Genomic DNA, 19,907 nt, shown 5'->3' on the forward strand with positions numbered 1-19,907 from the left:
GCTTAATAAATAATGCTTTCGATCTATCTACTAATCCATCTTCTCTTTCTCTCCCCCTTCCTTTCCCACTCTCTCTCTTTTCCTTCAAAGTTTGTTCACATTGTAATGTGACATCGTTATCACTATGTACCTTGTTATCTACACATAAAAGACAAGAAAAAAGTATATCGTTACTACTTGTCCTTCCTTTTTATCTTTATCTCAAATTCCGGAGAGAAAAGAAATTATACTCCCCATTCATTCTGAAAAACTCGTGCAAAAGACGTTTTTTTCGTCTGCTTGGCCTTACGATTATATTAAAATCGAAGAATATTTGTATTTATTGCAGTGCAATCTATGTTTTACGATATATTGCTGAAACTTTCTGAAAGAGAGCTGCAATATTTATACCCGTACGAATATTTTTAATCATAATTTTTTACATCCTTCTTCCCGTACTCTCTTTTCATTTTGCATTTTGCTCTTTATTTAAGCAACAGTTTTGCAAAATATCCGTCGAATAATTTCCGTCAGATCCAAATGGCTTTCATTGAAAAACTCTTTTCTTATCTATCAAATGCATTATCCCCCATCGTTCATTTTCATATGTTTAAATACTCTTCTGAAAGTTATTGATAACGACAATTTTAATATAACGGAATTAGATTTCTTCTCTTTAAGTCTATAAAATCGTAGGACAATGTATAAACAAAATTGTAGTCATTAAAGTGCATTAGCTTTAGTTGCATGACTTTTATAATATTATTTCTGTCGTCAATAACGACGACACGTGTTTATTCAAATTATAAGCCTAGAAGGGACTAGAATGCTGCATATTACGACATTGTCTGTTTGTTGTTTCACTTCTTTTCCTTCTTCCGATAAAAATTGATAAAACATTAGCGAACGATAAGCAAATGCATTTAAGAGTTAAGCAGCGTCTTTGGACTAAATCATTTTGTTTGGTCCAATCAAAATAGGCCAGTCCAAATGTTATCGATGCTTCATCGCATGATCTTTCACGATCCTGCCTTGCTAATTTACAATGTAGAAGAGTTTCAAATTGGAGGTATACATCCACATGCCAGTGAAAGTTAAAATTTTTTTTTGGCAGTCACAATTATCAAACGAGATCTGTGTTAGTGAGTATTTGCCGCTCGGGCTCGATTCTTTCAACGTCGGTTAGCGATGCAATCATCTAAACGCTCCTCTTTCTCCTTTACAGTGAACATTTTATTGCGTAACGTAAACGAGACCTCGAGTCATTTTTTAATTTCACATTAATTGAGTCATTTACGTGTCGAAAAGTTTTCAGATCGTCCTTCGATATACGTGTAGCGTAGAAAATTGAGATCGAAGCTAACCGTCGTCAGAGAAAAATCGATCCTCGTACATGTCTTTTCAAATCTGAACGCGCATTCGTCATGACGCAGGCACGCCCGCGCGAGCGCGCGTGCGTCACGTGCGTGCGTATGTGTACCGTGCGCGCGCGCGCGGACGTGTGCTAGCACTTCGTGTCGGTGTGTTCTGAAACATCATTTGCACTAGGGATCTCCAACCTGTCAAAAGGGCCGCGTTAAGATCTTTTCAACGACCGAACATAAGTTTTAATTTTGAAAATTGTACAGAGGCGAAGTATTTGTATTTTAAAAGTCCCTTACGTTATAAAAGTCCGACGACTGAACCGTAAAATCAAAGACGTGATATAAAATGAGGGAAAAAAATATATAGCTGACACCAACTGACAGTTGCCTAACATAATAATTTTCCACTCAACAATATAAATGTAACATAACGCCATATTACACGTAATAGTTACACTGTTGGGCGGGAAATTGTAACATTGATGTTACTCTCTAAAATTTGTGGAGTGAAAATACTGCCGTGTAGTGAAATGTTCACCCTATTGGCGTGAATATTTCCTCCAACAGAGTGAATATTAGCTCCAATGGAGTAAACATTTCACTCCATGGCAGTATTTTCACTCCACAAATTTTAGAGAGTACGCAACAGTTTAGTGCTTGCTGGCTACATGTATAAAACGTCGAAATTTCCTGGCGGGCCGGTTAAACCTTGACGGGGATTGGGTTGGGGAGCCCTAATTTAACACACACCCAACAACACAATAACAATATAGCGAGATCATGTTACTCTTATATCATAAGCAATATCTACTGGACCTCGAGTAATCGCCGCGATTATCGAAATATGTACTCGGTGTATACGTTCGGCTCGTATTATTATTTTTTTTGTTCTTTGGTCTGCTGTTTCTTTTAATATTGCTGGACAATAAATGGGTGATTCGATCAGTATAAATGGTAGGCGCTTCGTAGGCGCTCCCGATTCCGCGTCTCGCCTAAGATCTGCGATATTACAATAGTGTATCTGTAATAATAGTAACAGTAGTAGCGATAATACGAATACTAAAATAGCAACTGTAACAGTATAATAATATTAGTTGCGATAATAATAAAAGTAGTAATAGTGATATATAGTAGTAGTGTAGCGTAGCGATGTTGCATCTAAAATAGTACGCAAGCTACACAATAGTATCCGAGCTAGTCGACGACGCTTGACGCATATCGTAGAGACGTACCTAATTATCCGGTCGAGAAGAAAGCGCGATTGTATGGCGTATTGTTACTTTCAGTAATGTCAAGATAGATAGTCTTTCCCGGTGCGGCCGCGCATCGCATCATAAACCGACCACTTGCCTTCCTTCTCTCGCCTCGGCGTTCGCCATAGTGACGTATATGTCCTCCTACTCTTACAAAGTAAAGTGTCCGTAGCATTTTAGCATCTTCCATTTATATTATCGCGCTAATGGCGGCGGCTTTGCTTCGATATACACGTACACACTGCGTCGTGGCAAATAGCATGTATATACTCTGGCACGGAGGAAATAGGCTCTTCGTTTCCCGACTCGACTTTTTTTTTCGGTTTCATCTAACAGCTTCTATTAGATCTGAATACAGGATACTTGACGCGTATACTAAACTCTTCACTTACCGGTAGACGTATCACAACGAAAGCTTTATCTGTAATCTATATCCAGCTCTCTACCTACCTATCTACCTAGTCAATCTCGATACACTTATCCCGCTCTCTCTCTCTCGTCCTCAACAATTATTTATGTTACGTGAAATATCCTGTAACTGCCCCACCGCGGTCCTCACGAATCGTTTCAACGTTCGGTTTCTGATTTTCGACTTTGAAAATTAGGCGCAGCGCGACAAGCGAAAGATTCAATATCGATAAAACACTGGTCACGAATCAACCACGTCCACGGATAGTGTGTGTTTTTTTTGCTTGCACTAGTACAGTTCGAACGTCCATATTCTTAGCATCAGTCAAACGATCTCTTCCTATTCTTTCCCCATCGGTTTCGATTTTCACTTGAATGATACACACAATGAGGATGTGTGGTGCCGTTGACGAATAAAATTCTCAACTCAAAAAACATTACATGTATAAAATAATGGCAGAAAAAAAGGACAGATTCTGTATCTTTAATATCTTCGGATATTTTGACACCATGGTCAGTTTCCATGAACATTAGTTCTATCCTTAACTTCAATTAAACATACAATACTTAAACTCCTCACGTCTTCTCAAGCAAATTTCGCAGAGCGTTAGATCTCTATTTACGTTAAACTATTATAATTGTTGCAATTTGTCAGCAGATTTGAGCAGAATATTGAGGCAGATTAGCATCAATGCATTTACATTAAGTTCATGTTCAATTTCCTTCGCCGATATGTAATCTAATGTTAGAGCCAGCAAAACTCGTACAAAATCTATTATTTTGTAAGTTAAATGGAATATATCATTCAAGCGATTATGAAATGACAAATTATGCTCGATTTCTGCGGCTTGCCGTTATGTGTTAGCAGATTTTGTTATATTTCCGAAATTCTGTCGACTATATTCATAATAATTACTTATTAAAATGTGTTTTCAACAAACCTGGATAGTTACAGTATTGTTTAATGCAATCTTTTTGGCTCGGTTGTTTGTTCTTATAATTACAGAAAATATTATATTGTGCATTCTGTGAAACTGTTTATGCTGTACAACTTATAAGATCTTTTACGTTAAACATGTTAAACGAAATGTAAAAGTTTTCCTCTTCTGAGTACACTTTCTTTACTTTACGAAAGAACTGCCGTCCCAAGATCGTTGTCAATCTTCTTCCATTAAAAAAAATTGTCTTTACATTTAATCTCCATATTTCTATCCTTTTTCTAGATCCCTTCGGCCCCTTTTCTCTATTTCTCACTCTGTGTATCAACTCAAGAATATGATATGCGAATCTCTTCGAAATGAAGCAATAGTGCCTTCGATAGTGGCCAGTACTATTCGCTTAAGGCTGTGTAAACTAATTACAATCAGCCCATTTAGTGCCGCGGATATAAGGAGAAGTTTTGTCGCTTAATGATTGCGCGGCAAATATGACTGGCGGAGAGCAGTGCTAGAAAAAGGTGTTAAAAATACGGAGATTAAGGGCGCGCATTCCGAAATGTACTGACATTTAAATGTATTGTATATACGTAACGTGAATGGTACATTTTCTGTATTGTTAGGGCATTTCGGAACACGTCGTAAGAATGTTAAGATTACAGGTGTTAAGAATACAGAGGTTCGTCTGCAATATTATATCTTACACAAGTACGTTTGATCATCGATCGTTAATTAAGCTAAGCGTCATTCTCTCTGCTTGGCCAAAGTGTTCGCCAGCGACACATTCTATTACCTATCTAAGATATAAGAAAGAGAAAAGAATAATGAAGATAAGTGTATATGGCCGCTGCGCAGGATCGCGAAGCGATCGTAATCTACTTCCCCCGTAGAGGAGTGCTTTCAAGAGCTATCACACGTGAGAGGAGATGAAGAATAGTCGGAGACGATCCATCGTTGGTATCCGTGTCCTTTATACCTTCGAATACCGTCGTACTAATGGCCCTCTTCCTTCCTTCCTTCCTTCGGGAGAGAAAGTCTCTTATCCCTCAGACGTCCCGTCCACTCATTACAGCTGATCTGTTTGATTTCGTTCGTTCATTGCAGTCAGGTAACATCCACGACTCCGTAAGAATTTCTGAATCCTGCTTGTCTGCGTTACTCTTGCCTTTACAGAGAAGATCAAATAATTGTTTGATTGCGATACAAACGATTACGTCTTAAAAATGTCTACTTGGAAACAGTTTCGAGGGCAAGAGTCGTGTCTACTGTAGATTCGATTTTTAGCACGAACGTCGGTCACCTATTGGAAAGTTTCGTTGTCGCTCATACCAGCGATGGGAGATCTCTCGGAGATCGTTGTGCGTCATTCTACGAGGTGCCCTTATAGTGAATGAAGAAGAAGGTGAGGAACATGAAATAGGCGACTGGGAAAGTGATCCTGGCTATCACGTCGATCGTCTTCGCCACTCTAATTGGATGCGGCGGGTCCTTTTTCCTTAGCTGCAAGAGAAAAGTTTTATTATCGCGACCGAGCTTTAGACTTTACAAGGTTCCTGTCGAACGCGTATAACATTATAAGATTCAGTGGCAACCAGAAGACTTACGAGGGCAGAGAGTTATCGCGTATTGGATTCGTTCTTACAGCAGCACGAGATTATTATTTTTTTATAACATTCTTATAAACTCTAGACACAGGTACTTTCCAAGAATTAACGAAAGGTTCGCCTAGATTTACAATGGCATTTGATATTTCATAGTAATCGGATATATTTTAAATTAGTTAAAGTTTATTTAAATATACTTTTATGTTTCTTGAGAAAGGAAGGCAGTGACACTTTTATACAATGGATTATTGAACTCGTATACAAGACACTCGCTTACCTCGGCGGTGCAACCGTTCGTTGCCGTATGCGTGCAGGGATTAGGTCCGCAATTGGTGCAAGTGACGATCTCGTTCGGTCCAGTAGTACCACCGGTAGCAGCTCCGCCCTCCCGCTTCTTTTTACCCTACGACAGGGTCTCCGTAGAAGAAACTATATTCTCAATTATACGGCGTTTTTATATCTTAAACAACGATCCACCCTTTCGATTCGCCCCCTTTCTCGTCCTTGCACTCTTTAGATTCTCCTCCGCCCTCGTTTCTCGATCATTTTTCAAAACTTTTCACGCGTGCGACGGTTTCAGATTTTTTTACACTCTCCTCTCTATCTGTTCAAATAGTTCCCGAGAACTTTGCCTCAATAATTTTTTTTTCGAAATACTCTCCTCAGATTGAGTCACCTCTCTCGACTTTTGGAAGCGATCCTAGTATGCGTTTTTGAAATCGCGCGTTAGTTCGCCTGCGAATTTTCTTCGATGCCTCCAACTGCGTCGAATCTTCGGTCTCTTGCCTTTCGTATTACCTCAAAAAGGGCCTGAATTGTGGAAAAACTAACTCGTGGTTCCTCCAATACGACAACGTTGTTAATTCGTGACTTCTGTGCAAAACAAAGATGACTATGGTTTCTCAGCTATTCTACTCTACCCGATTTGGTCGCCACTTTTTTCTTTTTCCAAAACTGAAATTCACAGAAAGGCCAGAGACTCGACGCAATTGAAAGACACCAAGGAAATTTTGTAGACAGACTTAACGTACGATCCCGAGAACCGCATACCAAGACTACTTGCAGAAGTTGTAAATGGCGATGGGAGAATATGATAACCGAGGAGAATATTTCGAAGGAGACAAGGTTCGATGTTGAATAAGTCGTTTCCGAAAAATTGTCAGAGAGTTCAGGAATTTTCTTTACAGATTTCGTATCTACTAAAATTCTTTCATCGTTTTATATATAGAAGCGAGTATGGCTTAAACGATTGATAAACATGGAAATAGAAATATTACGATACTTTTGGATACGCGGCATGACGTTGCGTGTCGCAGCGCACAATAATCTACTTTCTAGAAAGATACTTGGCGACGAATAGATAATCGGTGGCGCGGCTTCTTATAAGCGTACTAATACGTAAGCGTACTAGGCTTTGTTAAGAAAAGGCAATTAAGCTTGCACGTAGAGGCATGTGAGATTTTCGGAAAGGAACGCACTGGAGAGACTGACGTATCACTTCCATGTTACAAATGGACGAAGAACGTCCGATATTTGCACGCTGATTTAGCGGTGCGTCTCACTGGCGATCGTTACCGTTTTAAAACAGTGTCGAGCATCCTCGTTCATGGATTGAGAATATGGAGATAAATTGATAGAAATGATTAAATACAAAAGAAGCGCATTTGCCCCACTTCTGATGAACTAGATACAATTGCAGTCTCTGACATGTCAAGGGCCGCCTGTGATGAATGACGTCATATGACACGGCGTGAATCGGAGAAAGACGTGAATTAAACGGTGAAAGTCGCGGAGATTGGGTCGTCGGAGATTGGTAACCCGTTGCGAAAATCATCAAAGAGTGAATCGTTGCTTTTCACAATAGTTTTCAATATTCTTCAACACACATATTTATCAATCACTTCTTTCGTATCTCTATAGCATGAACGCCGTATAAACCTCAACTTATCATATTCCGATGTAGAATAAATGAAGGTCTATTCTGATCAATTTATTAATTTAGCGCAAAAATAATGCATGCACTTGCCCGCGAATTATCTATTTCTTTTTTTCATTATACATTCAACCATGAAATAAATCGGATCCAATGTGACTTTCTGACCGAATGTCCCGTCACTCGGGAAACTAAAACACGAATCGATTGTGTAAAAACAGCTTCTGTTTTTACATTTGGTACGTTTGGATGGACATAATGTTTATACAAATGTATATTTGTAAATGCGATAATTTCGATAGATATCTCTTTGAATGTATAAGTCCCTTTCAAAAGATAAATCGGATGCTGCTTACTAGAAGAGCCTCTTTGCGATTTTCTCGAAGTTTCATGGGAGGAGAAAGATGATGTGAAAGAAGTACAGTATGATCTATTATGTTTATCGAAATTGATATATAGCTAATGTACAGAAATGTACAAAAATTAAATGCAGCTAAAAAACGTGTACAGAAATATAAACTCAATTAGACCAAAACATATTTAAATACATTTCGGACTATATAAATTAAAAATTAGCAATCTGCGATGCGTTATAACAAACTGAATTACTTCTCGGCATATCTTTCTCCGTGACCTCGCTTGAAAATGTTTGCAAAAAAGTTATAAATTTTCAAACGGATCCCCGCACCGCCTTATTGCGTCTTGAAAGATATTTCATTACAAGCTATGCGTTAAGCTTCAATGAAGATTAGTTCAATGGTAAAAGCGATTTGTTGATACCACAATTAAGGCATGACATGTGTATGTATGTACGTGTGTTATGTGTGCACGCGCGCGTGCGTACGCGCGCATATGCATTCAGTGTAGAGTCATCCATAATGACTCCAGTGAGCTTAATACTTCTCTACCTCTCCTTTCCCTTCTGCTTTACTTTTCCTCATCTCTCCCTCCCCCCAACTCTTCCCGTTCCTTCATATGTAACAATACAAATAAATGTCTCGGAAAGAAATTATGTATGTATAATAGAAGAGAACAAGTGTTATATGATCTTGAATTAAATATGCTAATTATAATCGTCCCTTTGCATTCCGTAATTTGAAAAAATATTTACCTGCATTACTCGCGTTACGTATTTGTATTATCAGAAGCAAAATATTAAAATCTGTTTTCTCATGGAGGTCCGTTTCTAATGGATTACTCTGTACGCGGAAAATCTGGTAATGCATGGGATCCATTTCAGGAATGGATTCTCCATTTGAAAATAATAAACTATTCATACAAATGTATGTTCCATTTGATTTCGTTTCCAAGTTATAGTGAGTTTTTGTTCTGACAACTTTACATCGATCCATCTTCGCAAGCTATTTTGCATTTTAATGCAAACATCTCATTCTTATTCCCTCAACATTTCTACTTGTTACTTGAATTTATTAGAAAACCTTGTTCACTTCTCTGACGGTATACTTCAATATCGTCGATGCTTCCAATAAATCCGAGTAATGCCTGGAAATGTCGAGGGAGTAAGAAAATCAAATGTCTACGTTTATAGATGTTTACATCTCCTATAAGTTCTCCTTCGAGACGCGTAATAGTTATTTTGATTACTTCTCTAAGGGAAAATATTCAATTTATAACCTGGAGCAAGTTCAAATGAGTTCAAGCTCACATAAGCTTCTTTTTCAAGCTAAATTGATCTTCGAGAAGTGGATTCTCGTCCCAGACTCTTTCCTTCCCTCTATATGTAAGTACATGTGTTAATCGACGTCATAATTTTTAATTAATTATACGTTTGTTGCTTTTCTCACATGACTATCGTAATTTTAAATTCCAAGCAGTTGGAATAACTTGTCTATATTCTTGCGCATTTATGATTTTTGCGCCAATAAGATTTCCTTGCATGATGAAAATAACATTGTTTTACTGCGCCCTACTCGAAATTAATTATCGTTGATTATGATGAGAGCTATAAAAGATATCGAACGCAGAAAGCATTTGGGATAATGACAGTTATCAAAGTGACGATAATTATCATTATTCCTGATTTTTCTTTCAACAGCATATCAATATTTCAAAGCTTTTCTATTTCGAAAATGTCTGTAAGTGACGTTATTAACACACCAGCAACCACGACGTTTCCATTCAGAAGAAGCTTCTTGTACATTTGTTATGTCATAACATTGATTATAGTAAAACTAAGAAAAGTATAAACGAAAATCGATTATGGGCTTATAACATTTTACTAGGCATATAGTGATCTGTAATGTATTACAAAAATTACTTTGCGTGAAAAATCCTGGTCGCTGGTGATCAAGCGGAAGCAATTAGAACGTTCGCTCGAAAAGAGATATTGGTATTTCCTAATAAATGATTTCTTTTTTTACAAAAGGAACAGTCAATTGATTTAAGAATTATGGAACAAATAAAAAATGAGTGTTAAAATAGCAGCAAGTAAGTTAGTAAAATTACTTATTGAAAATTATAAATAAAAACACGAGAAAGTGATTCCGCATTAAACGAAACGCAGAATTTCAAAATGGCGTCAGTGATGAGCTGTTTAAAGCAAATATATGTATACTTCGTTACATATGCTTTGTAAAATGTAGGAAACAATTGAATCGTCGAAGCAATTAAAAAATGATTAAGCGTATTTTTTTTGTCATTGTCATGCGCAAGTTACGAAGATGTATTCTGTTTTTTTTTCTCTCCTTGCTAAAACACCGAAATATTAGAAAATAGCATCAGGTAAAATTATAGCATGCAATCATGCACATACACAATGCACTCTTACGTATTTCATGTGTTATGTACATATACATTTTAACGATTCTCCGTTATGAATATAAAACGCGGATTAGGTACAAAAGGGATGATAACGGGGGTAAACGAAAATGGGAGAGAAATTTATATAACGAGACCATATCTCCTATTTCATACATATAAATGCACAGTAATTTGCGAAATTTCATAAAGCAGAGACTACTCAACTCGATTGAATTACTCGGATGTATGCATCTTTACACTTTACCCAAAATATGTAAAAAGAAAGAACAAATAGAACTATATTGATTTGCCTTTCATTTATTCGTTACGCAATCACACAAATAATTATTTCTTTTCATTCTGTGCATTTATATATAACATGCACTTACATCGCTAACGCAGAGAGCGGGCATTATCGTGCATCGAACAAAAAAAAGTACAGACAAAAATTAAAGAATAGAGATACTCGATCCAAAAGCACACAAGAAGTAGTAACAACTTGATCAAGTATTAAGAGAGTGCCAGGGAAAATGTTTATGTGGAAGTGTTTTGTTTTTAAGTCCCCTCTTGTTGAGGAAAATTAGATAATTCTTAAACATCTGTTCATGCGAAGATTCAGTGTCATTTCTCGTAAATATGTTCGGATATGTGTATTTATCGGTCGTTTTTTTATCTATATGTATATACGTATCTCGGCTATTTCACATTTCCTATTACTTTACAGAGCTGCAGAGATATAATTAATTTATTATTTCCGATCTTGTACAAACTGAAATACTTCTTTAACTTGTATAAGAGAGTACTAAGGATTCTTTTTAATTTCGTTGATTATCCAATTTATATCAATAGATTGCACATTAATAATAATGCAATGGCTGGCGACTACATTAAAAATGTGTGTGGTCAGATGCTCTTTTTTTCATTCTTGCTAGAACTAGAAAAAGATGAAAAGTAAGTTAAACTGAGATTAAAGTTAATCCGCATTGATAGAAACGGACATAAGGAAAGTATTGATTCACCATTGTCTCTTACTAATGCTGTCTTCACGCTTTCAATGGAAATTCGCACTATCTGCATAATTTATGTTGATTATTCATTATTCACGAAGAATAAGATTAAAATACTCACATTGGCACAATCAAAAAATATAGCGGCCAATATTAAATTAATTTTTATATATGTACAGTGTGGTTACAAAGTTGTTTGATTAATTTTTTTAATTACTAAAAAAAAGATAAATTTTAACGTGATGTTTAACATAGAATTGTCTTGCTTGTAACATCATTTTTATTGATCCAACAAAAAAGGCTTCTTAAGCTTTTCTCTAAAAATCTTCTCTGGAACTTCTCGATTACATTTTCCGACAATTTCCATGCGCCCAAACTTTTCTTCTTTCCATAATTTTATTGTAAACAGAAAAAATAATTGGCGGGAATAAATCTGACAAATAAAAAAAGAATCACAGCATCGGAATTTGTTTATTAGCTAAAAAATTTAGTGGCAGATCGAAACAGTATACAGGCATGTTGCCGTAAAAAAAGAAAAAAATTTCGTTACACGAATAAAAAAACGCATTAAATGTACCAATTTTGCAAATGTTTCAGATTTTTTGTTTTATAGTCGTTTTATCCTAAATAACTGTCCATTAACTATTGGATTTGTCAGGAACAATTATCATCCATGTATTCAAAAAGACACTGAGTATTGGTTTGATTCATAATTTTTCAATTATAATTTTGATCAATTTCTATTTTCTCTATTTTTTCTACTTTGAAATCTTAAAGTTTTATGCGCTCTAAAATAACTAATATGTTTCGTTGATTGAATACAAATAACACCTGCTGTATTTATTGATTAGGAAAATAATAATATTAAAACTTATTTGGATAACCGAGTCACGCTAACTTTCTGATTGGAGAATTAAAGAGACCGTTAATATCTAATGAAAAGTTTACAATTGTGCAATATAGATATGGCACTATTATCCGGTAACGATAATGCTTATTGTTAAATTAATAATAAATGTCGCGTTTTACGTCACAATTTTGTTCAAAGTTAATTAATGAAAAATAAAGCGTTAATAAAAAATTCATTGTAGCCACGCTGTATTTTTGCTATTTATTTGCATGTATGCAACTTTATATCTATAGATTTTTGGAGTTACTGTGACTGCATAAATCTAAACTCAAAATTATAAATAAAAAAATTGCAAATCCGAGAGGTATTTTACCAGTTGTTACTTTACGTAAATAAAGAAACAACTTTTACAATATTTCAGTTTATTGCATTGAATTTATTAATATACAGAGTAATTTATCTAATTTGACTAATGACCCGAAATTACTTGCAAAATATTTTTGTTGTGCAGAAAATTCTTTAAACAAAAGTTTAAACATTGTGTGTGTGTGTGTGTGTGTGTGTGTGTGTGTGTGTGTGTGTGTGTGTGTGTGTGTGTGTGTGTGTGTTTGCATGCGCGTGTATATGATTAGTAATTTTCTTAAAAATCTATAAATATCAGGTTGACACAAGTCAATCAATACAAACCAATGCACACATGCAAAATTATCTAATTATCTTGACAGTTATATTAGATATGCGTATGTAGTTTTAAACTCGTAATAAACAACAAAGTCAATAAAATTGACTTGTACATACAGAATTATAAGATATGAGAAATTTTATTATTATAAAATCATTTTAAAATCAGTATTATGTTTTGCGAAAAGTTATAAATTAAATATATACATTTTTCAAAGCAGATCTTGATACTTTCAACAAGCATCATCAAGCAGCTCTTTAAAGATTTACCCTGCATGTAAATGTTAGTGTTATCAATATTTTCGATAGTACAGATACAAAAATATCAATTCTACATATATGGCTAGGTAATCGTGTTTTTAATGTTCTATGTTTCGTGAGTATATTTGTCACAATGACAAATAATTATAGGAGTACCGAAAACTTTTTTATTAAATTCATTTTACTTAAAAAATTGCTACTTTCCTTTCTTTTTTATTCTTTGCGTCGTTTTTATTCAAAAATTTTAAATATTTGAATACTCAGTTCGGATCTTATCGGAGCTGATTAAAATTTGACTAGAGTTGGATAATTGATATACTATGTTTTAATTTTTATTAGAAAAAAAGATGTCTATTTAAATCTATCTTGAGCAATTAATAATGAAACAATTAAATGTCACAGAAATTATGTGTAGATTAATTGTTAATTATTACATTATTAAATCATTGTCTATTAAATCGTTATTGGAATAATAACGGTAAAAAATAACCGAGTTGCACAAATTTGATCTTGTCGATTACCTGAATTAATGAATATCATCAAGTATGATTGATCGAACTTAATTGATACTTTGCAAATATCCGTACATTCCTATGCAACATAATATTAATATGGGGATATAAAGGATATGTGACTTTTGAGATGATATGATAAAATCAAACGTCTATATCTGTACATATGTGTGTTTGTACATGTGTGTATGCTGCGATTCATTTGGTGCTACAAATGCTGCGAATCGTAGATTTCTTTAACCTGATCAGCTAATCAAACGCTTCGAATGATTCGTAGCGCTTAGTGGACCGCAGTCTATGTCCTGCATCTGTAGGTTTTTTAGGACGCGGTTAAGACCTTGCACGTACATTGTTCTCTCTTTTCTCTTTCTCCTTTTCTCCGTAATCATTCATTTCTGATGCTGTCACATACGTGAAATCATATACACGTGCCACAGTGCACACATTCCTTTTAGATAATCAGATATTTTTCTTTTCTCGGATTTCTTTCCCCCCCCCCCCCCCCACAATACTCGGAATAAATCGAGAGAGGAAATTTTGCAATCGGATTTTCCGCGAAAGCCAAGAACGCGCGAAGTCGTGACTGCGCCCTAATGCAATGGGGGGTCTTACCAAGGGGCTGGCCAATATAATTCCTATCCTGCTGAGCACCGCTGGAAGCCGCTGCAACATCACAGACACCAAACAAAGAGACTTACTCACCAACATTTCCACCAACCAAATTCTTACTAATCGTGTTTATAACAGAAATAGACAAATATGAAGAGAAAAAGAGAGTGTGAGAGAGGGAGGAAGAAGAAAAGGGGAGAAGAGAAAGGGAACGAGGGCAGGAGGGCGAAAGAAAAGGAAGAGCGACGGAGGAGGGGAAAAGAAAGAGGGAAGAAAGGAGAGAGGGGAGGTCTCATGATAGAAGAATGAAAGAGTTAATGGAGACATGCATATTGCAGCCCCTTTCGAAAATAATGAGCACTTTCGAAGGAATAGCGCGCTATTTATGCCAGTGGTGCTCAAACTTGCAGCATGCTGAGCTATCTGCTTAAGAATATATAGGTAAGAGTCGTCTTCTTTCCCCTTTTTCAAAGTAATTCTTTAAAACAGATGCCTTCGTGCATTAAATACAAAGTATTGGCGTATAACAATTATGTGACTGAACACGTGTTGTTGATATGATACATGTTGTATCGAATGTGTCTCGAGGACCGATTGATTGTTAACGATAAAGATGCGGCATAATCCGCGCGATTCTTTCGTAGCTTACGAGGAGCACCTGTGGTCGATTTGACAAAAAAATACACTCACACTCTCTGGAAAAAAAAATACACCACGGATGAAAACCTATGTAGATGTCGAAGTCTCGAGAGAGATGCAGAGACTAGAAGAAATTATAATTCGTGTTTGTGCAAGATCACGCCACAAAAATCTTGGGTGCAGAATGTAAACGCGATAAAGGAACGAACGGTGCGTCAAACGAGTATCGAACATGACAGAAAATCTGTTTTCGAAGGAACTTAGAACGCACAGAACTCAGAATGCATCATGACAAACGGCGAACTTTTCGTACCGATAATTTCATCGTAATTACTAATATAATCTTAAGAATAACGAATTGTGGGAATTCATGGCATTTTTCATCGTGTCTCCGCTCATCGCGATCTCTGATCGCAAACTTGTGATGCGCAAGACAATACAAAAGACCAGTCGTGTGATGAGTAAGATTCCGACTTCTAATGTGTACGTTTACCTGGCATTTATCCCATTCTCGAGATATGAAATTCTATTTTCTCGCTGCAATCTTCTTGCGAATTATCTCCGATGAAATTAGAGAGATGATCGCGCGCGACTGTGGTCTTACAAGTTAAATTCAAGATCAATAAGATTCTCGTGGAATTCATAGAGTTTCAATTTACTTCTCTGGTGAAGAGAAGATTATCTCCTTAACAAGATCATAGTGTCGATATTGATTACCCTTATCTAATATCGTCGGCTCACCTATTTACGTGTTGCAAGATCATAACTTGTAGACATTAACTAATGTCAGGTGTCTTTTTAAATCAACTTATGAGCGTGAACGCAAGGAATTTATATTTATTTCTGAAAAACAATGACGATTAATATTCTCGCTTAATTGTCGATATCAGCAAACAGAACGATTAATAATTTAATTTAATTTGTTTACCTTGCAAGAAATAATGGCTCATTATTAGGACCGGTTTAAAATGTTAACATCCATATATATATTAATATATTTCTACATGTACTATAAACCCAATTAGCCATGTAATTAATCGTACGATAATCATGCGTGTATGCGCGTGTAACTGTGGGTTACTATAATTAATAAAGAAAAAGTCCGAAAAGTTTACACGGGTATCATTTTCGCATAACATTTTATTATCGATGACAGTTACGGGCTTTTAAACCGATCCCAAATATTACATATGTGTGTCTAAAAAAACGATTTGTATCAATTTATGTCGCAGTTAATTTGTGTTAATTACGCGAAAAAGGCAGTACGGCCCCATTCGAATTCGCATCGCTGAATATTGGCGATGAAAATGCGGTTTACGCGTCACGCGCCGGATAAAATTATCGAGAATACATCAATCAGCAAAGTACCTGGGTGACGGGATTCTCGCCCGGACGATAGACAACGTTGTGCATCGGCCGTTTGCGGCCGACGTAATTCACGCAGACGAACTCGAGAAGACTCGCGTAGATGAAGCACATGCACACGCCGTCCCACACGTTCATGGCAGTCAAGTTCGAAACGACGGGCAGCGTTCCCCGGAAGCCATTCGACGTGGTGAAAAAGTTGAGCATCGTTGTTACACCTGAAGTATAATTGAAAACAGTGATTTTCCCTGTCTGTGTCGAAAACTGTGCGTGTCCATTGTGAAATGCAAAAAATATTCAAAGCCTAATCTGTTCGTACGAGTAGACGCGACGAATTTTCTATGGAAAATCAGAACATTTCAGATATTGGACAATTTGTTAAGTACAATCAAAAATAAAATTTTAACCAAGTTTTTTCTATTAATTCTAAGACAGATGTGTGGATAACATGTGATTATAAATGCAAGAATAAACGTACGGGAAAATTTTATCTCGAGGAATTTTTTTCATATAAATTATTTCAACAAAAATTATATTATTTAATCGTTTAAGTCGTTTAAATGATACAACTTTCGTTGAAATAACATTTTGAAGGTACATTGCTCGAGGATTAATAAAATGCTGTGAACTGGACATGCGAGATCTGTTTGAAAGGTTTACTGAACCTGTCTGTTTGCGCTCTAATTTGAAAGAACGTCAAGGCTACGTTGGTGTCGTGTGACAAAGGGATCTTTGTTTTAAAAATAGACACTGTGTGCAAGGCTTCATTGTTTATTTTTATGTTTGTTTCTAAACGTGTGAGGTGCGGTGTGAAGAATGGACGACTTTCATACACGTGTGAAATGTATATGTAAACGATATACACATACCCAGATAACACGGAGAGTTCAAAAGAATTCTTTTCGATTTTCTAAATTGTGAACTAAATTTTTAAAATCTCATTTCTGTCCTAAAAACATCCTTAAGAATTCAAAGCGATTTCGTTTTATATTCTATAAGGATTCGCACCGGACAGAAATTCCTTTGGAGTTAATTTTGAATAGATTACGTTAATTACGTTATTTTTATAAAGAGTTTAATTATAAAGAGTTTAATAAAGTAAATCTCTTGAGTTCGATCACCTGCGCTTTTTGGGTATATTTTCCTTTCTGAAGAGATCTTTGTGAAACGATGAATTTTGCTATGTGGACTCACCAATCATCACTCGCGCCGGCACGGCATTCCATTCGAGCCAAAATGTGATGAAAGAGCTGGTTACTAGAATAATGCCCGGGATGAAAACCGTAGTAAAATAGAAGGAACGATCTCGCGTGAAGATCAGATCCACCTTCAAGCAGCTGTAATTACCTGAGTCAAGCACACGTAACTTCATTTTTCATGCTGGAGCAAGACTCAATGGAGATTCGTATTTTCGGGGAGCGAAAAGAAAGTATTTCGATAGTACTTTGATATTGATTCGAACAGAGACCCATTAACGCATATTCAAATATTTAAATATATATTTTTCCATTCACTATTAATTAAGAATTAATGACGTTTGTATTTCACTATTGAAACATTTATGAAAATGTATGTTTCTTTATAACAAGAACACACACACAACTAGGACAAATTAAAAACGTGAAGTAATGCTTAGTTTTTGTTGTGTAAAGGAATGATACAGCTTGTTAAACAAAATACATACAGCTTTCTCGGAAAATAATTAAAAAAAAAACACCACATACAATCATCCTGTCAATCATTGGCCATTAAACGTCTCATACGCGAAAGCAGTTGAGGTATTTGTACAAAGTGCTAACATATGGGCATCAAAGGGGGAGACTTGTTAGAAAGTTCGCAGGCACGAAGGAACATTTACCATTAAGGAAACATTAAGCTACCTTGTTTCACAAATAACTCTACATTCAATGTAACTTTTCACGTACTTCTTGGACGTTGACAAAAAAAAGGATATGAACATTTATTCAATAATTATACAATACGAACGATTCATGCCGGTGACATTCAAACATTATTGTTTGTATGCTTTGTTAATTTGAAGCTCCCGTCTCGTTAGGATTTCTCTTGGGGATTGATTTCAAATAAAGTCCTTATTTTATTCGATACTTGGTAACAGATAAATAAAACATTATGTGTAAAATACATTGTGCAAATAAAGATATGTATAAAAAGCGAAGCTTATATACTAAATCATAAAAGAAATGACAATGTAAAATTGTTCGGTATACTTCATTTTGATACTATATTAGCTTTACTATTTTATTACGTTTAATTGCGCTTGATCTGAACTACTCATAAATATGTGCTCACCAACAGAATTTTTATAATCTTTACAATTCTCCATTTTACAATACATTATTTTATCTAAAAGATCTAAAATATAGTTGCGTTATTTGTCACATCTATCTGTTGGCTTTATCTGAAAATGACAAAACTTTTTGAATATCTTTCAAATATGACATTGCGTTTTTGACAAATTCGAAACAATATAAATGGGCAAATATTTACGAGTAATCGTGTAACAATTCTATAACGCTACAATATAAGCTTGTTATAATAAATAAGCGTCGCTATATAAATAATAATATAAATATAAGGTAAACAAAATTGTAAAAATAAAAATGTACTTTGCAATAGAAAAATCTCCCTGTATTATTTTTTTATTTAAGTAAATGCAATTAAATCAATGTACGCTACGCTCAATATATGCATAGAGAAGATAAATTATTACTTCAGCATTTGCAACGCTCTAACTACGAAATTTGGCAACGCTCACAGTCTTACGGTCTCCAATTAAGTAGCAATTTTATCGCAATATTGCGCAAATCAATATACTATACAATACGAAGCAAACAGTGATTATCTACTTGGGATATTTTGGCATTTTGAGTTTTGGTAAACTTGGTCTCCTGTCTCTCTCTCCCTCATTTATTCTCCTTCGAATCGCTTTACGCGTTACACTCATATCGTTGAGAGAGATAGATTTTTACCTTGCTCCTCAAATCTGCGCTGGCACAGCGAGCACTTAGAGTCTCCAAAATCATCGAACTCGTCCTCCTCAACCACGATCTGTCCGTCAGCTGCAACAGAACAGCCCACGATCTTTTTTTTCCTATCTTTTCTCTATTTCTCTTTCCGTCTTTTTTTTCCAGATTTTGTGTGTTGTAAGGAGAAACAAATCTTCACAGAGCCGGAAAGTAAACTCTAAGAGCGTAAGGAGAGCTTGATCTACTCATGGAACTAAACTTACGTTTTCTCTCCGTTATGTGTGTATAAATTTGACAAATCACTTTTTAGAAAATTACTTGCTCCATTCTTTTATCATTTTACGATAATTTTTCGTTGACGAATGGTAATATACACAGTGATAAGGTATAATGAATATAACGTGAACATTGAAGTATGTAATCCAAATGAAGATCAGAATAGAAATAATAATTGTCTCAGACAAAGTTTATCAAAGTTTGAGGCGAATTGATTCATTAATAAACTAGATACTTTACAAATTAAAATCTATTCATATACTACCAAACTATTTATACTTGGCTCGTATGTAATGGCAATATTTTTGTCACAATATAATTTAAAGCTGTGTTTGTATATTCAATTTTTCTTGTTAGTTGTTAACAAAACAATACCAACGTTTTATGAAATAAATCAAGCGTAACCTACTTTCCGCCATGGTTAACTCCTTTAGGGCGAATTACATTAAAAGTTAAAACCCTCTTGGTTAGTGGATTGATATTT

At 35.4% G+C, this 19,907-nt stretch overlaps 1 protein-coding gene across 17 annotated transcripts in view; it reads right to left on the reverse strand.

Annotated features, from left to right (window-relative positions):
* Positions 1–2,234: 2,234 nt before the first annotated feature.
* Positions 2,235–19,907, reverse strand: part of LOC105566404 (glutamate-gated chloride channel) — a 56,426-nt gene continuing 38,753 nt past the window's right edge. For 5 of the 17 annotated variants that reach the window (XR_001009280.1, XR_001009288.1, XR_001009279.1 and 2 more), the window contains 7 exons: positions 19,151–19,240; positions 17,355–17,507; positions 16,164–16,378; positions 14,160–14,210; positions 5,821–5,937; positions 5,240–5,439; positions 2,235–5,104 (listed from right to left, as the gene is read on the reverse strand). Coding sequence is in view for 1 of the 17 variants with exons in the window: in XM_012020366.1 (XP_011875756.1) it covers positions 5,308–5,439; positions 5,821–5,937; positions 14,160–14,210; positions 16,164–16,378; positions 17,355–17,507; positions 19,151–19,240 (758 nt within the window). In the remaining 16 variants the exon portion in view is untranslated. Of the gene's footprint in view, positions 5,105–5,239; positions 5,440–5,820; positions 5,947–14,159; positions 14,211–16,163; positions 16,379–17,354; positions 17,508–19,150; positions 19,241–19,907 lie in introns of all 17 variants that reach the window. The other 12 variants (XR_001009291.1, XR_001009283.1, XR_001009290.1 and 9 more) reach the window with 8 other exon arrangements.

Source organism: Vollenhovia emeryi, unplaced genomic scaffold (genome assembly GCF_000949405.1).
Source record: "Vollenhovia emeryi isolate VEMERY1.0 unplaced genomic scaffold, V.emery_V1.0 DF939145.1, whole genome shotgun sequence".
In the NCBI taxonomy this organism is placed as follows: Eukaryota; Metazoa; Arthropoda; class Insecta; order Hymenoptera; family Formicidae; genus Vollenhovia; species Vollenhovia emeryi.